The sequence below is a fragment of the Lonchura striata genome, chromosome 2 (assembly GCF_050655825.1).
Source record: "Lonchura striata isolate lonStrDom1 chromosome 2, ASM5065582v1, whole genome shotgun sequence".
Lineage (NCBI taxonomy): Eukaryota > Metazoa > Chordata > Aves > Passeriformes > Estrildidae > Lonchura > Lonchura striata.
In genome coordinates this window covers 39,801,777-39,820,299 of record NC_140704.1, presented here as the reverse complement: position 1 = coordinate 39,820,299, position 18,523 = coordinate 39,801,777, and the positions used below count along the sequence as shown (strand labels likewise).

General features: G+C 36.0%; 1 protein-coding gene across 20 annotated transcripts in view; it reads left to right on the top strand.

Moving 5' to 3' along the window:
- Positions 1 to 18,523, top strand: part of SLC4A7 (solute carrier family 4 member 7) — a 93,747-nt gene that overhangs the window by 30,829 nt on the left and 44,395 nt on the right. For 10 of the 20 annotated variants that reach the window (XR_014952002.1, XR_014952001.1, XM_085569168.1 and 7 more), the window contains exons 2-4: positions 4,778 to 4,859; positions 15,913 to 16,056; positions 18,169 to 18,322. Coding sequence is in view for 18 of the 20 variants with exons in the window: in XM_085569168.1 (XP_085425294.1) it covers positions 4,778 to 4,859; positions 15,913 to 16,056; positions 18,169 to 18,322 (380 nt within the window). In the remaining 2 variants the exon portion in view is untranslated. The remainder of the gene's footprint in view (positions 1 to 4,777; positions 4,860 to 15,912; positions 16,057 to 18,168; positions 18,323 to 18,523) is intronic. The other 10 variants (XM_085569178.1, XM_085569141.1, XM_085569222.1 and 7 more) reach the window with 1 other exon arrangement.

Sequence of the window (18,523 nt, the reverse complement as noted above, 5' to 3'; positions counted from 1 at the left end):
GGGCAGATATATAAAGGAAAAACATAGATATGAGTGTGCTTCTCCTTCCCCATCCTGAGTTGGAGTTAGTTTTTGTTGGTTGGTTTTTATGCTGGGTTTTTGGTTTTGGTTTTTTTATCTACTTCAATAAATGCTGCAGTGAAGCTTCTTTGTAGCATGAAAGTAATTTTTGTAGCGTGAATGTAATTTTTTTGGGGGGGTGGGGGCAGGGAAGGGTGATGGTGTTTGTGGAGGTTCTTTTGTTTGTGCCCTCTCTTGAGCCCTACTTACTTCCATGAGCACTAATACAGTCCCTTCTGGTGCTGCAAATCACTCCGTAATTCTGCTGGGGAAGAACTTTAGTCTGAGGAAATGTAAATGGAGCACATAAACATTGACTTAGCTAAGTAATGGTCTTAAATGTTGATCTCAAATTATTCTTAACACAGTTACTGTGTTGCTTATAGATTTCAAAGGTTTACAGTTAGCTGTATCAGCTATTTATGATCACTGTCTCTCACCAGAATGACTTGATTGAACTGTATTTCAAGTACCTTAGAAATGTGCTTCTAGCAAGTTGTCTGTCTTGGAAGTGGTTATTCAGTAATGCACTTTGGCAGCATGCCTGTCTGAAATCGTGTGTGACTGCACAAGGTTAAGTGAGTTGCATGGTGAGAAGTGCTTGCAGGGATGACAGTGGAAACTTGCTCTTGGATTTAATACTCCATGCGTCATCTTCATGCTAGTCCTTGAGATTGTGGCCACCACATACTGCTGGAGGTGGTCAGTTCTTCCAAACTCAGGGCTTTCCATAAAAATTAATGCAATTTAGGATTGACTCTTTATTCAGTACTAGTTCAAAAAATATGTGTGGCATTTATATGGTAGATACCAAAAATGTACTGAACTAAATGATAGCAAATGTTTGAGAAGGTAAATAAGTAGTGTTAACAATTTCTGGTACTTCATTTTCTGCAAGGGGGAATTACTCTTTTTCTCTTGGACTGAGAAAAGACATTAGAAAACCAGAGGTGGCAAGAGGAGTCTTACTGGGAGTCTGCTGGAACACTGAGTATTTGAAAGTCTTGTCTGATCTATAGCAGTTGGAAAGGGATTTCATTTTCATGCTGAGGAGAGGTAGAAGGCTGAGAAGACAGATTCTAGTGTATCCAGGCACCTCCAGCTGATTATGAAGGTATTACTGGAGTTTGTTTCTGCAGTATGTTTATGAGTATCCAGAAATCTGGTGTTAGGAAAAAGTGCACTTAGTGTGTCTTAATACAATGTGCTAGACTTATTTTTTTTTTCCTTGGAAACACTCTGGATTTGTTCTGTTTTTATAAATTGCCTTCTCCTTTAAAAAAAAAAAAACAAAAAACAAACAACAAACCAAAGCTTAATCTCTCCCTAGGGCACCTTGGTTGCTGCTTATGTTGAGTTTTTTCCCCCTTTCTCAATTGTTCGGTCTTTTGACTAAAAATAAAAATTACATTCTAAATTAGTCTTGAATTTTACTTTGTCTTGTCTATATCAGCTGTATTTGGGCATCTGTGGGATTGTCCTGTGTAAAGTTTCACATGCAGTGAATCATAAACTGCCCAGGATTATTTGCTTTGAGCTCCAACAGCAAGCTTAAAACAGGGAAGTTGACAAAATTTCCACAACCCTGCTGTTTATGTAAAAAGTTCAGAAAGTAGACGAAAACTGAAATGGCAACTGTAAAATTTTCCCTCCCTTCAGTGTCTTTAACTGACATGATAGATCATTTATAATTACTGGAAATCTATGCCCTACAGGCTATATTTTTAACCAGGAAAAGGTTGTAGTTTGGAATTACTTTATAATGTATTTCAGTATTTTTGATTTTTTTACCTGACCGAAGGCAACAGTATCACATACTGGCGTTTGCTCTTGGCATCATGAGACAAATATGTTAAAATGATGCTTTGTGTTTTTCTGAACAAAGGTTGTAAATTATATGCTTCCTTCATATCTGATATTTGAGGTTGTTAATGGCTTATTCTTGGAAGAGTCTTTGCACATGTTAAGTACTTTGAGATCGTGACAGAAGGGTTTGCAAGGGCACACATGGCCTTCCTGTAATCTAATCTTAAAAGACATGTTACTTTCATGTGATATGGTTTTTGAAGGCTGCTTCTGTATGTATGAGTTTGGCAGAGTCTGCTTCTGTATGTATGAGTTTGGCAGAGTATCTCTTTTACTAAAGCGAAGAGTGATAAAAATTAATAATGTGATATAGGGCACACAGCAAATCCAGTTTCAAAATGTTATTGGGAGATGAAAATTTTCCTTATGTGTATATTTTTCAGTGTGTATGCAGTTTTTTGCTGGTATGCGGTTATTTCTATCATCTGGAGAAAAACTCTTTCTTCCTTTGTTGCTCAAAAACTATATGTTTGGCAAGATTTCAAGTGTCCTAAAAGGACTGCTGGGGATGGGTGTGTTTAGGCACAGGATTTTTCAGGAGTCTGTGGCTGTAACCATGAAGCTGATTGTATAACAGGTTTTGATAGCACTTTTCCTATTACTAGGTTTTTTGGTTTTTTTTTTATTTTTTTTTTCCTTTTCCTACTCAGATATAAAAACCATTCAAGGTAGGTCAAAGGATTTGTAATTCTTCCATCTGCTTCCATCTCTACTTGGAGTTTTATGGTAACATGCATACTGTGTGTATCTGTTTCTGTGAGCAGGAGTGTATAACAGTATGCTCAATTTTGGTGTGTAGGAGACAGGAATATACTATTTCCCCCCATACTCCCTTCCCATCTTATTACCATGACACTTGAAAAATTTCTACCACTTTTTTATTAACAGGTCCTTGGAAATGTTTACAGTCTTGCCCAACAGACATTGCCTCAATTTTTAAAATTGTAACTCTGTGGAGGGAAGAGAGTTCTGATTTTTCTAACCTCTTTGCAAAATTCTACTGTCACTACAATGCAGCAGTAGTGACAAAATTAGGTTACTGTGTAATGCCTTTCTTGAAAATCCTATTTTCAGGGACACAGCTCAGAACTGACTTGTATTTAGTTTTCAGAGATTTATTCTGCCACACGCGACTCTTTCCTCTTGTGCCAGAGCTGCTTTTAGTTTTTTGTGGCCTAGCTACATCTAACCTTTTTTTGAACCTCATTAGAATTTTTTCCCAGCATATGGTGCTTGTCATCTTTGTATTCTTTAATCTTCTTTCCTCAGTAGTTAATTACTTAACTTTTTTTGTGTATATGCACATCATATACTATAATAAAGATATTTTTTGTTAAGATCAAGGAGTTCTGTGTTCAAAAAAATTTTTTTTGTAAGTGGGAGTTAATACAGGGTGTTTTAGCTTGGTACCTGTTACACACAGGTATGTTGTTTTTCATCCCGGCCACTTTTCCTGTGAGGTGACAAACTTGTTCTATATATAAAGCAATTGCATAATTCTAAGACCAAAGTTTAGGTGGATGTCAACACTGTTAGGGTTCTCAGTTCCTGTAAGACTCCTGTTTTAGGCTTCTGTTTTTCCCTCATGAACCCATTATCACAGATCCTCTGTGGATTGATGTAAATGCATCAAAGCATTGTATATGCTGCTAAAAGCTGTGATCAAACAGATAAACTTGTGGTGGATCTGGCTGTCTATGGCCACAAGAGAAGTCACTTTGGTGAGCTGATCCAATGGGAAATGAATCAAGTTGTTATAAAAAAGCTAAAGAAACCCCCAAACAAACAGCAGAGAAACCATACTGTTTCTAAAGTGCTTTTTATCTGATTTCATGATGGTTAGGTCTGACTTAAGGAAAAAAGTGTGTGCCCAAGGGAGCAGAAAGATCAGGGACAGCAATCTTTAGCATTTAGCCTTGCCCTTATATTTGGATGTGAAACTGCCCTTAGGCAGTTATTCTTTTGGAGCTCTATCAGGAGGCTGTAAATTGTCAGCTATGAAAAGTGGACTTTATTCTTAAGGAATGCAAAGGCATTACGTTGAGAAAGGCAACTTTAATGTTGTTTTGATGTTAAGTCTGAGATGGACTTGAGATTTCTACTACTCAGTTGCTTCATTTTTGTCAAGACTGAACAAAAGGCAGTTTTAAGGTCTGCTTTAGTGATGTGCTATGATTAGAGGATGTGTTCAGAGATAAGCCTATATCTATTTCAAATATTGCACATTATGAGTGGTGTGATTTCAGTAGTAATGGAAGCTGAAAAGGTCTGCTGTAAACTGCTGCTTTTTAATTTTGTGGGTAAAAAAAAAGTGAATTCGGTTAACAAGCTGGCTGCTGAAACCTGAATGAAGCAGTTATTTTGATAATTCCAGAGCTGTTGGTCTAGGAAAGACCTTAGGTTGGATAACCTAACCTTTTTGCTACCCCTTTGTTTAAAAAAGCTTCTTATTTGTGGTGAAAATTCTCGCATAGAAATTGCCCCCTAAAGAGAAGAGCTAGAGATCTCTCAATATTAAATTCTATATATTTTTATAAATTTACTAGTTATTTTATTGAAGTAGATTGATTGCTGTTGAATAAAAAGCTAAAAGAATACTGCACTATTGTATAACACTTTTTTATCAAAGTGTTGATACAATGAAATCCAAGAGCATTGCAGAAGGAAATTTTATGATATTTAGCCTGGCTGTTGATTTACTCCCTTTTCCTTCAATGCAGGGTAATGTTTTTTTGAAAAATTGGATGGGTAAGTTTTCAGTGACGACGTACTATTTCAGAACATATTTAGGAATTTAGGAAAAAAGTAGTTCTATTTAGTTGTAACTTAAACTTGTGTCTTGTTTCTTTAGGGTCATGATGAAGAAGCTGTTGTGGATATGGGCAAAATCAGCTCTACTATCAATACAAATTTTGAGAAAGAAGAACTAGAGAGTAAGTTTGTGGTGGTTTTGTGTTTGCTTCACATGCATTTTTTGCCTAGGGAGAAAAGATTAATTTTCTTTGCTAAAAGGAATCAAAATTTTATGGCTATCATGAAATTCTGGGAGTAAAACTGGTGAAAGGCAGAGGTGACCTGCCCTGTTTTGTCTCTGTGCATGTTGGTAAATATACACTGTTCTAGTCTCTCGTAAAAAAAATAAAAAAAAAAATAAAAAAAAAAAAAAAAAAAGAAAAAAGCTTTCCAAGGAAAGCTTGCTTCTTAGACTTAGGTTTGAAAAAATTATTTCTGTTGGTAAGTAATTTTCCAGCATGAATGATGTCACGTTCTGCAGAATGAAAAGTCAGGAAACAGGGGTCATGAGGGAGATGTTTGTTTTCTTTTCTGAAAGTTAAGTATCCTTGTGATTGTGGTCATGCATTTCAGATAGTGAGAGTCTGAACAGAGATGTAACTGTCCTTCTGGTTCCATAGGAAACTGTATGTTCCACCATCTGCTGTCAGTAAAGCATTATGGTAGTCTTCATTATTTGACTTGGGATCCCATGTTTAGCAATGATTTAGTTTAATGTAGCAGAATGTGAAATTAGATATTTCATCTAAGACATGACTTTTTTCTTGAAAACAAATTAGTTTGGGATTAGGATTCATGGCTGCTACTTAATGAACAAGGAAATGATTAGGGAGATCCAGTGCTAAGGTCTTCATTATTTGCCTTTCACGTGGAATGCTCTGAAGCTTAATTAACATTTGCAGAATGCGAGAAGGCAGTAGATGCACTGAGTTGTACTGGCTCTTACTGCTTCAGCACACTGAAAAACCATAATGGCAGCAGTTTCTGGCTAAGAAAGGTTGGTTTAGGTTGCTGTGATGCTGTTGCAGTCATACTCTTGATCTGTTCTCTTCATTCTATTACTGTTTTCTGTCTTGTGCTAACATTCTGTTGGCCTGACCCAACCAGAAGCCCAACTAGGTTTGTTAGCCATTGGAAAGTTTAACAGTCTGACAAAGGAAGATGGTCAAGATCTCGGTTGTTGAGCACCCAAAATTCCACACAGGTGGATGTGTGCTGGAGCTGAGCAGAGGAAGGAAGTATGGATGTGAGGCTGACAGATGCAGCAGTGGAGGCTGTGACAATGCTGGTTTAGATGGGGTTCTGCTGCAGGGAAACAGCTGCCTTGGCTGTTTCTGCAGTTGAATCTTCAGTGGAGATTTCAGCTATCTCCTCCTCCTTAATTTCTTTCTCTTGCTTTTCTCAGGAGATGACCCATAAAAAGTGTGTGTATGTTTTGCAAGGAGGCAGGGGTTAAGGGGAAGCAGGCATCCAGCTGGAGTAGTGTTTGAGGCAGCAGACTTAGCAGCTGTAATGCCTCGACCACAAAGAATGACATGGGAATGTGCAGCCAGATAGCTTCCCCAGTCCTTTCAGAGCACATTCTTGTAGAAGTGCTTCAGCTCCTACAGTGCTGCAGTTAATCAAGATACTAGGTGTGAAGGCAGGGGGGCTTAGACTGCGTGAGGCAATTTAAGCACTTGGATGACTGCTCTGGAAAATACCCCTTTCTTACCTATAGCTGAAGAGTAAATTAAGGTGAAATGTAGACTGCTGTCTAATGAACATTTGAGTCAACATAAGCGTTTTTGAAAGGAGGAGTTGAGATCTTACTGTCCTCATGTTGTTCTTAGCCATGCACCTTATCTTTTCTTTCACTCCTTCACTCATTTTGGAGTGGCCCAGTGTTTGTATCTCAATGCAAGAGGGGGCTGGCTGTACAGAGGTTTAACATACAACTAATAAGAAGTGTCTGACCAAAAAAAAAAAAAAAAAAGGAATGTTTTCCAGTAGTATTATCACATATGTGATAATACTACTTATATAATATACTTCACATATGTGAAGCTGTATATAGGTACACATTTTCTCACATAAATAGGAATTGGTGTTCACGTGTATTTTTTAGTATCTTGTATGTTTGTAAGAATTTTTTTATTGATATAATGGAGCAAGGGAGGGATGCCATATCATTTGACTTTGATCAAAGTGAAAACTGTTCCAAAGTAAGAACAAAACGTTTTTTATTTCCTTTATGAAAAAAGGTATGTAAGTGTGATTGTTCAACTCATATAGTTGCCTTCTCAGAGATTCTTCAAACTCGGGATGTTCTAGAGGATAAATTTATGTGAACTTACAGCTCTGTTTAAGAGCTCATTATTTGTAAGTATTATGATGAAAGTAGGTATGTGGAATTTTTAGGTTTTGTTTCTAATTCTGGTATTAAAATCCTACAAGGGGAGAATTGAGATTATTGGCTGCAAGCAGTAAAGCAATTCCAACTGGCATTATTTTTTATTTCTGACATTAATATTTTCTTGTAGGCTTGGGAAGTCCTGTGCTAAAGCATTAGGTATTGGAAGTGTTTTAGGACTTTAAACTATCTCAGTCTGGTCTTTTAGTATGTGTTTCTGGTGACTTGAAAAGGAGTACTAGGAATTTTGAACCTTCACCAAAAGTCTGTATTGATGTACTTTGAAGGAGAGTTAGAAAGCAGTGAATTGAGTTCAGCTCTGGTGTGAAGCACCACACTTTTTAAAGCCCACATGGAAAGGTGATACTTAACCTATTTAAAGTATGTACAAACAAATGTTGATATGTTTGATACAGTAGAAGGCATAATTTTGCTCTTAATTTTGCTCACTTTAGTAATAGGGAAGATGTCTTGGTGTAATAGGGAAGATATCTTGGTGTTGTCAGTTTCTTGGTGTTGTATGTTCTGGAAATTTTGTGATGAAATATTAATGGAAAGAGAAACAAATGCTGAAGGGGAAAATAGATTTTGGTCTTGGAGCTTCTCAAGCTCTTCATTCTATTTATGGTGGCTGACAGAGTGTGGTACCTGTCTGGATTGACAGTGTTTAGGTTAGGAAGGTTAGGCACAGGCTGCTTGTTTTGTAACACTCTTCCCATAAAAGAGGAATGGTTAGAGATGGTAAACTGCAATTGTGGCCAGACTGTGTGTGTACTAAATAAAGGTACTGCACTTTACTGAAGCTGTAAGGCCTTATTTTGAATTAACAAATGTCAGTTTACAGAAGAGCTAGGAAAGGGAATAACATCTTAAAATAACCTTTTTTAAGAGCACCTGATGTTCTTAACCTGATGCCAGGTTCTTTGAGCTGCAGTGAATGAGAGTAATAACAAAATAATGCAAGATTTGGAATAAGGCAATAATATTGATGGCAGAGGTATTTAATGTGATCTTGTAAAAGGTATTTTCTGTTAAATGATGTTTATGGAAAACTTGACTTGGACTGGCTTGATACTACATGCTTTCATCTTTTAAAATGTGTAGCTACTTTTCAACCTTGATTTGAGGGTACACTTGCTGCATACAGTGTAAGGGAAAAGGGATACATTCTGTTACTCTAGCAGGCATAACAAAGATAAGCAGTTTACACATAACAGGGGTTTTGTTCCAGAAACAATCTTGAGGTCAGGAATGTGTGTCTTGGTAGACTAGTTTTCTGTGACATAAATCCAAGCATCAGCTTTCAAGAATTAAAGTGGTTTAATAGCTATCTACTCTCACATTATCCTGTGGCAGGTGTAACTAATGTTTACATTTTAAGTGACCCTATTAGCTCTTATACCTTGATGAGCCTTAATTTTAGAAAAGAACTGTGGTTTTTGCTTAATCTTAGTTGACAAGGACAAGTAATCAAATAATCCTGTATTTTTTCTCCCCTTAGGTGAATATTGTGTATCTAAGTAGGAGACTTGCTGTACAAGTGTTTCACAATTTGAAGCTTTTTAAAAGTGTTTGACATAAACTGTGTCCTAATGATTTTTTCCACATACTTCTTTTATTTAAGAGAACAATATGTAATGTTTTTGTTCTGACTGCACCAGAAATTTTATAAAAAGACAGCTAACTGCAAACTATAATAGTTTTATCATCTGAAACACACATAAAATTATTATTTAAATAATATGGTCATAAACCTGAAGTTCTACCAAACAGCACAAAGCAAAACTTGCAGTTAACTCGGTAGTCCCCGATCATTCAAATATCAAATTTTTTAGATGTGGCAGAACAGACTCCTTTATTCTGCAACCTATTACTTCTTGATGACTTTCCATAACCTTTACCTTTTTTAATTCCCTTAAAAATAAGTTGTTCTAAAAATTGACTAAACTTGTGTTTTGTTGGATATTAGAACTATTTCTGAATGGATGATTTCTCTGTTTACAGTTTACTGAAAGCTAGTGTTTCATAGCAGTTCAAACTTTTAAGTTTACCTTTTATTTAATTTATAAAATAAATAAAAAAGGAGAGAGTTTGACTTTTTCTCAGGAATGCTTCTGTGAAGCACAATTCCTTCTGTAAATATCAATAGATGGATTTGGCAAACCAATAAATTTAAGCACTTATACAAAAGAGGGGTGTGATCAAATTTGTTATGAGAATGTATTTGTGACCCATTGATGGAGTCAGAAAATTTTCATTTCAGAAGTTTCTTATGAAATATTTTACAAGAACAGTGTTAGAATGTGTAAGCCTCATGACTTTACCGGGGGGATGGGAACTGGTGATCTTTAAGATCCATTGCAACCCAAAACATTCTGTGGTTTTATGTTGTGTTTAGTGGACAAAGGGCTAGTCTTGAATGTTAATGGGACTTCCACTTGAATTGCTTATTTCTAGGTTTTCTCTTCTCCAACAGAAACAACTCTTTGAAATTACCTTGTATGTGTATCCTTTTTCCTGAGCTCTGCTGCAGAGATATGCTGGCCCAAGGACCCTCAGCTTAGATAAAGTGTGGAGCCCAGCTCTGGTCTGGCTTGGCTGTGCAGTGCAAGGATAGCTTGTCCTCCCTCCCACCCCTACCAAGGGCTGGCTCCTTTCCCTGGCAACGGAGATGGGTGCTGGCAGTGTGCTACAGGTGGAGATCTGTGCCAGAATCCCTGTGTGGCACTGCCACCCAGCACTAAGCTTTTCCTACTACTGTTTCTACCTGCATGTCTAATATAGTTGCTGATAATGCCTTCCTGAATATTGTTGATTGTGTCTAATAGAAGTACTCAGTTTCTCTATGATTGCCCCTATGAACTAATTTGATTTTAAGTCAGAAAAAAATCACTTCTGTATATAATGAGAAATCTGGCATTTACTGTTTCTGTCGGTATAATATGCCAATCGTTGTCACATAGTGAGAAAACAATCTTCCTGGACGCTTTATGGTGCTGTACTAACCATGGTTTGGGATTGTGTTTCTCAGTTTTAGCAGTTCAAGTGTAAAGGGCATATTCTTAGATAGGCCTAATTGCTAGGAGCAGCAGGAGATTTCAGAGTACAGCCCAGGTTGTGTACTGGATTCTAAAATACACTGTACTTGGGAGAACTTTTGTGTTTCAGTCATGGCATGCAGCTATCCTATGAAAGAATTTTCTTTACTTCTTTCTACAGGTTCGGTTAGCAAATTTTACCTCAAATGTTTAATTCTGAGAGCAAGAGATAGCTTTAGTTAAGTAGTTCCTTTAACAAGAAGAATTCTTGGTAAGTAAAGGACTTCTTAGTAGTCAGTTGATGTGTGGAAAACCAAGATTATGTTAAATTTTATATTCAATTTTGATACATTAATTCTGTAGAAAATTATTTGACTCTTCCTTGGGAATGTGCATGAGAAGTTTATAAAATAAGTGAAAAATGCTGTTTGTTCTGAAACATTTAGTTTCTTACATCAGGAATTTCACTATCAATACTAATTTGTGCATTTAGTTGTATCCTTCAGAAATAGAGCATTATTTTTAATTAGAAAATTAGCATAGCAGAAGTATTTTTTGTGAATTACTGACTTGAGTGATTTTTCATTATAAATAAACAAGGGGATGTGTGTGTGTAGAGGCATTGTTCTTGTTCCTTAAGTTTTACCAAAACAAAGAATATTTGGAGAAGTCCTATGGGCTCTGAAATTTTTAAGAGCAAGAAAAGACACATTTGTTCTCACTCTTACTTCTTCCATCCACCTACTTTTTCCCATTTTTGTGCTTCTACCTTCAGAACAGTATTGTGACAGAAAAGGTCACAAGAAGTTGTGCTTGTACTTGTAGATTGCATTGAACTTATTTTTGTGCATACAAGTACTCTCTGTGATGTAAGGGAAATTAATACCAAGGAATGAGTATCTGTGTTCCAGATCTTTCCTACTAGGGTAATGCATTTGGAGAAGTGAGTTAAGACATCAAACAGCTGGATTTCTTCCATGTTTTTTAATCTTAAGAAATGGATTATAGGATCTCTCTTGCATATATTCTGTTTTTTTCATACTGGAATACTCCGTGCTAGAACGAGATAGATTATGACATTATTTGATTAAAAAAGACTTCTGTATAAAATCAATTAGCCATCTTCATATTATTATTTGAAGATTTTCAGAAAAAAACCAGTAATTTTTGTCACAAAGTTTTACTCTTCAGCAGACTCGAGAGCTTATTGGGAAGATGGGGTCACACTGGTACATTGTTGAAAGGATGAGGGGGATAATATAACATGCTATATTGGAAGTGATAGTTGGATTTAGGATGTTAGGATTTTTTTTTTCAGGTAATATTGCTGTAGGTTGGTATAGGTTGCCTAAATAGGCTGTAGAATATATATCCTTAAAATTATAGAAGGATGGGTGTCATCCTAATTAAACTGATCAAAACCGTGGCTTCAGCTTTGAAGTTGGCTGTACTTTGAGCAAGGTTGGACCAGGTAGCTCACCTCCAGATGGTCCTTACATGCATCATTAATATATGATTGCTATTAGTTCAAATTTCTAAGTAACAGGGTTTGAGAATCCACATAGATACAAACTTGATTTCCTTTGCTTTTCCTTGTTAAGATGGAGAACAATGTCCTTTCTATGAAGCTTTAAAGAAAAAGAAGAAGGTTCTGTGTGAAAAGAGAAGGCTTAGTGACATCAAGGCATTTTTGTTAATCTCACTCAGACATCAGAAATCTTGTACTACCATTTTCATAGGAGCTGTGGGGAGAAATCAGGAAATGTAGAGCATTTTCTTTTCTGTAAATGTTAGAACTTTGCCTAAACTGGCTTTTGGAGTGAGACCAACCATGTGATTGGAGAGCAACCATGTGATGGAAACACGTTTCAAGATCCTAACACTTAAGTTTGTTTCATGTTGATAAAGGCCTTAAGTAGTAAATACTCTCAGTGGATTTGAGCAGCTAAGCTTGGATAAAGTCATGTTGGATTAAAATGAGCAATCATCTCTTGAGCTTTATATTACTAAATTTAGTATTGGGCAGTCTACTAATTCTATTGATTATTGGTTTATAGTAATTCTGTAAGAAGCTTTGTTTGAAAGTGGTACTGTGCTACGGACATTTACGTGAATAAAGCTTTGAAGGTCACATAAAGTATCTTTTGAACTTCTAAACACAACATTCAAGTAAATTTTGTGTCCCTTGTAAAAATAACACACAATGCTTGAATCACAGCCTTTTTAGAGTTAAATTTCTTTCCATTGCTTTCACTGATGATGTATTAATTTTATATTAATTGCCTTTCTTGAAGGTCTGCTTTGTACAAAAATTTTCTGAAAAGTATCATAACTTGTTTCACCCAATTCACTGGGAATGAAGGAGAAAAAAAAATGTCCATGGTCATGTTTCATTTTGCTTTTCCTTGTAAGTTATTTTAAGAAGTAAATCTTTATCTGTCTATCTGCAAACATTATTAATCTGATCTGAATAATGAAACTTAAGGAAATGCAGACCTACGCAGTGCAGTTACCATATTTTTAGAAGGCTTCACAATGCTTTGCTTTGTTGAGTTAGAATCAAAGTTAAGCTTATCCAATTTTTTGTTACGTAATTTTGGCTCACTTTTGGCGTTGAGTGTGTCTGTAACATGGTTTTGGGTAATTGTGACAGTATACTCATCAGCAGTAGTTTCAGATTTTCTAGACAGTAGTTGAAATGTCTTTATGACTAAGATATCAGAATGAAGGCCCCTTTTCCTAAGGAACAGTCAGTGCACTCATAAGCTTCTGTTTGCTGTAGGTGAATTTTTTTGGTTAGTCTATTGTACTGCCACCCTCACTACTTGCTCTGAAAAACATTTCAGAGACATTTTGTCAACATTGGGTTTTTCTTAAACTTATTCTGATGGAATTGCATTGGATTGTGATTTATTTTACTTTATAAATGCTGAAAATCATTTACTTATTGACATTTCATATTAGCCCTAAAATACCATTGCAGATGTCTGAACACTTTGCATACACAGAAGTGTTCTGGGGAAGGTATTCTTGGCTTACATTTGCCTGCAAGACAGTGTCTACGTGAGGAAATAGTCTCACAGTAGTGGCTTCTGGGCAGTGTGGGCTGAAGGGCAGGATAGTAACCCATGGCTAGACTAGTTCCTGTCTCTGTGAGACCCTCATTTGTTTGGGTAGCAAGAAGGTGCTTCCTTTAAATCTTCATTTTGGAGTGGAACAGCAATATCAAATGTTGTAGATTGTGGACTGACCATCTGGGCTACTAACTTGGTAGGGTGTGCTTGAGGCATCTATGAGGCACCTGGACACGATTCTGTGGTTCTGTGATAGTAAAAGCCATTTGATGTAGACAGTTTGTTTAAAAAGTCTTCGTTGCTTATTTCAGATCAGTTTTCTGTAGCTTTTACCTGTGTCTTTGCAGCATATCTGCTCTCCCTTTTCTACTGGGACAAAAAAAAATGTTCTGTCACAGTACAATTAGGTAAAAGTAAAGACTCATCATTTCCTCCTCCATGCAGCAAACATGATCTTTGACTATGGAAACGGTCACACTATTACAAATGCCAGTTTTTGCACTAGAAAGGTATATTATTAAAATGGAGATACTTGGAAAATTTGTGAGGATTTTTGTCTCTTATTTGTGCGAACAGCAAGGGACCACAATGTGAAAGTCCTTATTTCTCAGGGAGTAAAATCCTGAACAGTTTCAGATTCCTTCAAGGTTGTTTTTTTGGTTGTGTTTTGTTTTTTTTTTTTACTGCAGTATCAAAACACTTGCTTAAAACAGTCTTATTAACTTATTAACTCTATTACTATAAGTGTGATAGTTTCTCTTAGGAAGAAACAGTTCCTGCAAAAAAATCCAGCACTTTGGCAACAAATATAACTGTTCAAGTGTATATATAAACTAGAGTTTGATGCCTGCTAATTGAATATATAAAATAAAACAGAAATCCTAACAGGCATAGTAACAGCACTTGCAGTGAGTGGTGTCTCACTCAGTTGCAGCTTTGAGTGGAATGTGGTGAGTAATGGAGTTATTTTTGAACCTCCTACTTTTGCGTTCCCTATGCATAAGATTAATGTATTATGATAGCCATCAGCAACATGACCATTGTTAATGATGCCCCCTGATCACATTATATACCAAGTACAGTGATTTATAGGTATCATATTGGCATTAATTTCTCTGGGAATTGCATTGTGCATAGCAGTTATGGAGGGCAGAGGTCAGGCTGACGGGCAAGAACTGGGTATTGTTGGAAGAAACTCACAAAAGACAAGTCTCTCTCTATAAATAGGACTGATGAGTGCTTCAAGAAATTAATCTCTTTTCCACTCTTACATGGAAACAAATAGCTTTTAATATGTTTATTTTCAGATATGGTCATAGTGCCAGTCAGTCAACTTTAATTAAACTAGTGTTGGAAGTGTGTCAAGAATTGGATCCTGTTACGTGAAAAGAAATCTTTGACCAAATTAATTAAATGTTGAACACTTGTGTTAATAATGATTTTTGCATGTATTTTTAGTCAGTAGCACTGTTAGAATACACAAAACTTCTATAAAGCCATATCTTTTTGCACTTAGGGATTCTTGTTTTGGGAAATAAGCTTGACATCTTACCACTTTTTGTTTCTTTAAAGCTCTATAATCACCAGGAATCTTCAACATCTTCGTGTGCTAGGCACACCCTTATATTTGTGCGTGTATGTGTAGTCACAATTTCTAGGGCTTGCCTGCATAACGTAAATTTGCTGAATTTGCATCTGTGTAAGAGCTGGAAGACCACTTCCTTTTCCTTTGGTTAATGTCAGTCTTCTATAATAACTCTTCAACACCATGAAACAGAGTATTTAGTGTTATAGTTAATTTGCCTCTTCCTGCGATTGTTTGTTTAAATAGCAATGAAAAGCCTATTGTATATGCTATCTCCATTACAGGAGACATGGTAGTAATATGTTCATAACAGTCACTTGATTGATATCTTTTGCCAAGATGTTGATGTTAGTATTGTCTTGATGTCAAAGGTCAAAGGAAAAGCAAGATGTTGAAAGTAGATGTCTTAAAGAGCAGTATGCATTAATTTGAGGATGTGCTTCTAAATTTATTAAAATGTTCTAGAATAGGAAAAAAGCCCACCCCAGCATCTCTGTAAGTTATTTGAAGTGTTGACATGTATTTCAGAATAGAAGTTCCTTTTATGTTCCTAGTACTAAGTTAATGGTATAATTGAACATCAGTTTCACCTTAAGGTGTTATGTGCTACTTGAGAAAATAGTGGCAGCTCTTTCAATGACAGAGAACTACTTGCAGATTCTAAAGGAAGGGTAATTTCTTGATAAAGTTAATAAGCTGAACCAGGAGATTATTTTGTCATTCTTAAAACTGTCCTGATATGAATCCCTACAAAAAAAAAAAAAAAAAAAAGGACTAAAATGTAATTTCTCTGCCTTGGCCTTGTGTTTATAAAGTAGCTTCTTTCAGTGTTACAGGTCAAGCTTGTACTTCTGTATTATTTGTTTCACAACTGAATTTTTAAACTAAATAAGAATTGACCTAATTTATCAGAGAAATGAGTCTAGCACTAGTTCCTTGACACCCTGGAAGGACAGAAAGGAAATGGTTATGTTAGTTCACTAAAGGTAGTTTTGTCAAGTGCTTTTGGATTGCTGTTGCTTTAACCCGTTGTCTTTAGATACTAAATTTGGGCAGTAGATAATGTTTTTGTTTACGTGTGTCCTTTTAAACTTCCTTGAAAAGGCCACAGAGCTGTGTATATTGGAGTTCACGTCCCACTTGGCAAGCCAGGTCGTCGACGGCATAGACATCGTGGGCACAAGCACCACAGAAGAAAAAAAGACAAAGAAACTGATAGAGAGGATGGCAGAGAGTCTCCATCATACGGTAAGAAGTTTGTGTGTGTTTTTTATGTCTCCTGAAAACAAAGTTGTAGTAGTTACTCTGTGCTTAAATGCTGTTTGTTTTGTGCTATTTCTTTTATTCTTGCTGTAATTAATGCCTTTTTGTGTACAGTCAGACAAGGATTTTGTGGTTGTGTTTTATCTAAGTCAGAAGCTGTTGGACTGGGTCCAGCTGTCTGCATGAATGTTCAGCAGCCTGCACTGAATAGGTTAGACTAGAGCTTTGTAATGCTCTCCTGTAGCATGAAAATTTGTGTTATTTAAATTAGACACCTTTTTTCAGATTGTGTAGTCGTGTATGCTTGTTCCTCTGATTTTTGAAACTAAGCATGTAGCTGTGAAAAGCAGCATTTGCCATGGTAATTTGATGAATGATCTTATTTTATTTAAATATTTACTTCAGCCTTCTTGCTGTCTGTTAGTAAAGGAATCGCACTGCCTCATAAGTTTTTGGTTTTGATCAGAAACTGTGCCCCCCCCCCGACCCCCTCCCCCCCCAGCTATTATCCTGAAGGGAGGACAATTTTGTCATATCATTCTCTGAAATGAAATTATTTGGCAGTATACTTAAGTTTTTCTTCAAGACCCTAAGTCCACTTTAATTCCTAAATTGCCATGAATGAGCAGATTATGGTGCAGTGTTTGAATTTAAGTGTGGACACCATACTGTTACCTTTCAATGACTAGCAGTGGGGCCAGTACCTGAAACAAAGAAGTTTTCAAACGGAAATGCTCTGACAAATCTTGGTTTCAACCATCTTCAAGGCCTCCCCTCCGAAATTATTTTGATGGCCATCATGTTTGTAGAATCTTGCTGTACAGCTTTTGAAGAAACAAGTGATATTAAATTGACAGAAATTCACTTCTCTGTTCCAGTTGGTTCTGTATACTATATGCACAGAGATTGGTAGGATTTTGGTGTGTGTTGGTTTTGGGATGGAAACAATCTGCTATAGACCTTAACTAATAATGAATGTTATTTGCATTCAAGAGCACATTTCAGAATGATGCTACTAGATGGTGGTATATAACAGAACAGAAATGCTAAAATAAAACTTAATTTAGAATGAACTTTTTTAGTAATGCAGATCTTATGTTTAAATCTAAAAGGCCATCTTCCTTCTACAGTAGAAGCCTACAGTTGTATATTCATATCTAACAACTGTCAGAGTGATGTTTCAGTGAACAAAGTTAAGATCTTTAAAACTTGAGAAAATTTAAAAAAAAATTAAAATTCAGGTGTACCTGGATTTTCTATCTCTGACCTTCCCTGAGATAATATTGCAATTAGTACATTTATTGTACCTTTGTAATATGAGAATTCACTTGAATCTTTGTATAAATATTAAAAGCATCTCTAAAATTATGTGGTTTAATTGGTGGTTTTTTTAAAAGTTTGACTCATATTAATTGAAATCCAGTACTTACTTGATCAATAAGGATATTTTAGTTTTAGCAAGTTACTGAGCCCTTTCCACTAGGCACTATACTATGAGAAGTTAAAATAGTTTCTGAACACTTCAGCTACATAGTTTTCTACTTTCCTATGCTAATTTATACATACTGCTCCAACCATGCAATGAAAAATTTAATCCTACATAAATAGCAGCAGACCATAGAAAAATCTGCTGCTCTAACAGTCAGTGCCTAACTACTCACTGATGACTGTCTTGAACTGTGGCTTGGGCAGCTGATCTGTTTCCATCAGCCTGTTTTGTTTTAACTTTATCTTCTTTAGTGTCTTGTGTCATGATGGTATTAATTATTTTGTTCTCAAAATGAAAATAAGGTTTGGTATATTCTATTTTTTTTTAAACCAAATATAATCTTGATGTTAACTTTCATATTAGCAATCTATAGAAGAGCCAAGAACAGTTGGTTAATTTTCATAAACATGGATTTCCAGATGTTTTGTTTTCAGAAACAGTGCAAAGTTTTCAGAGAGCCTTCTTTTAAAGACATGTATATGTTTCATTTGTTCCTCTTCCCTCTTAAAGAGGATGTTGTACTGCATATTTCTAGCTGAGGGCAGGAGATTTTATTGTTAGGTAATGTTTCTTATTTCCTAAAAGTATGAATTCTTCTAATTATTTAGTTTCTCCTTTTCTTCAAGACACACCATCCCAACGAGTGCAGTTTATCTTGGGTACTGAAGATGATGATGAACACATTCCTCATGATCTCTTCACTGAGATGGATGAACTTTGCTTCAGGGATGGAGAAGAATATGAATGGAGAGAAACTGCTAGGTATGTTTGGAGTAGGTGGTTTCAAGGTATATCTTATAGTAATTTTATTTCGAAGAATTGCAAACCAGGTTTGACTTATGAGTCCTCACTATCCGTAGGAGTTGTTTACTCAGTTCTTGCACAGCAACCCAAAACTGTAGTTCTTCTTGTCAAACTCTGAAAAAATCAACATTGTTTTCAAGAGACCCTCAGTCTTTCTGG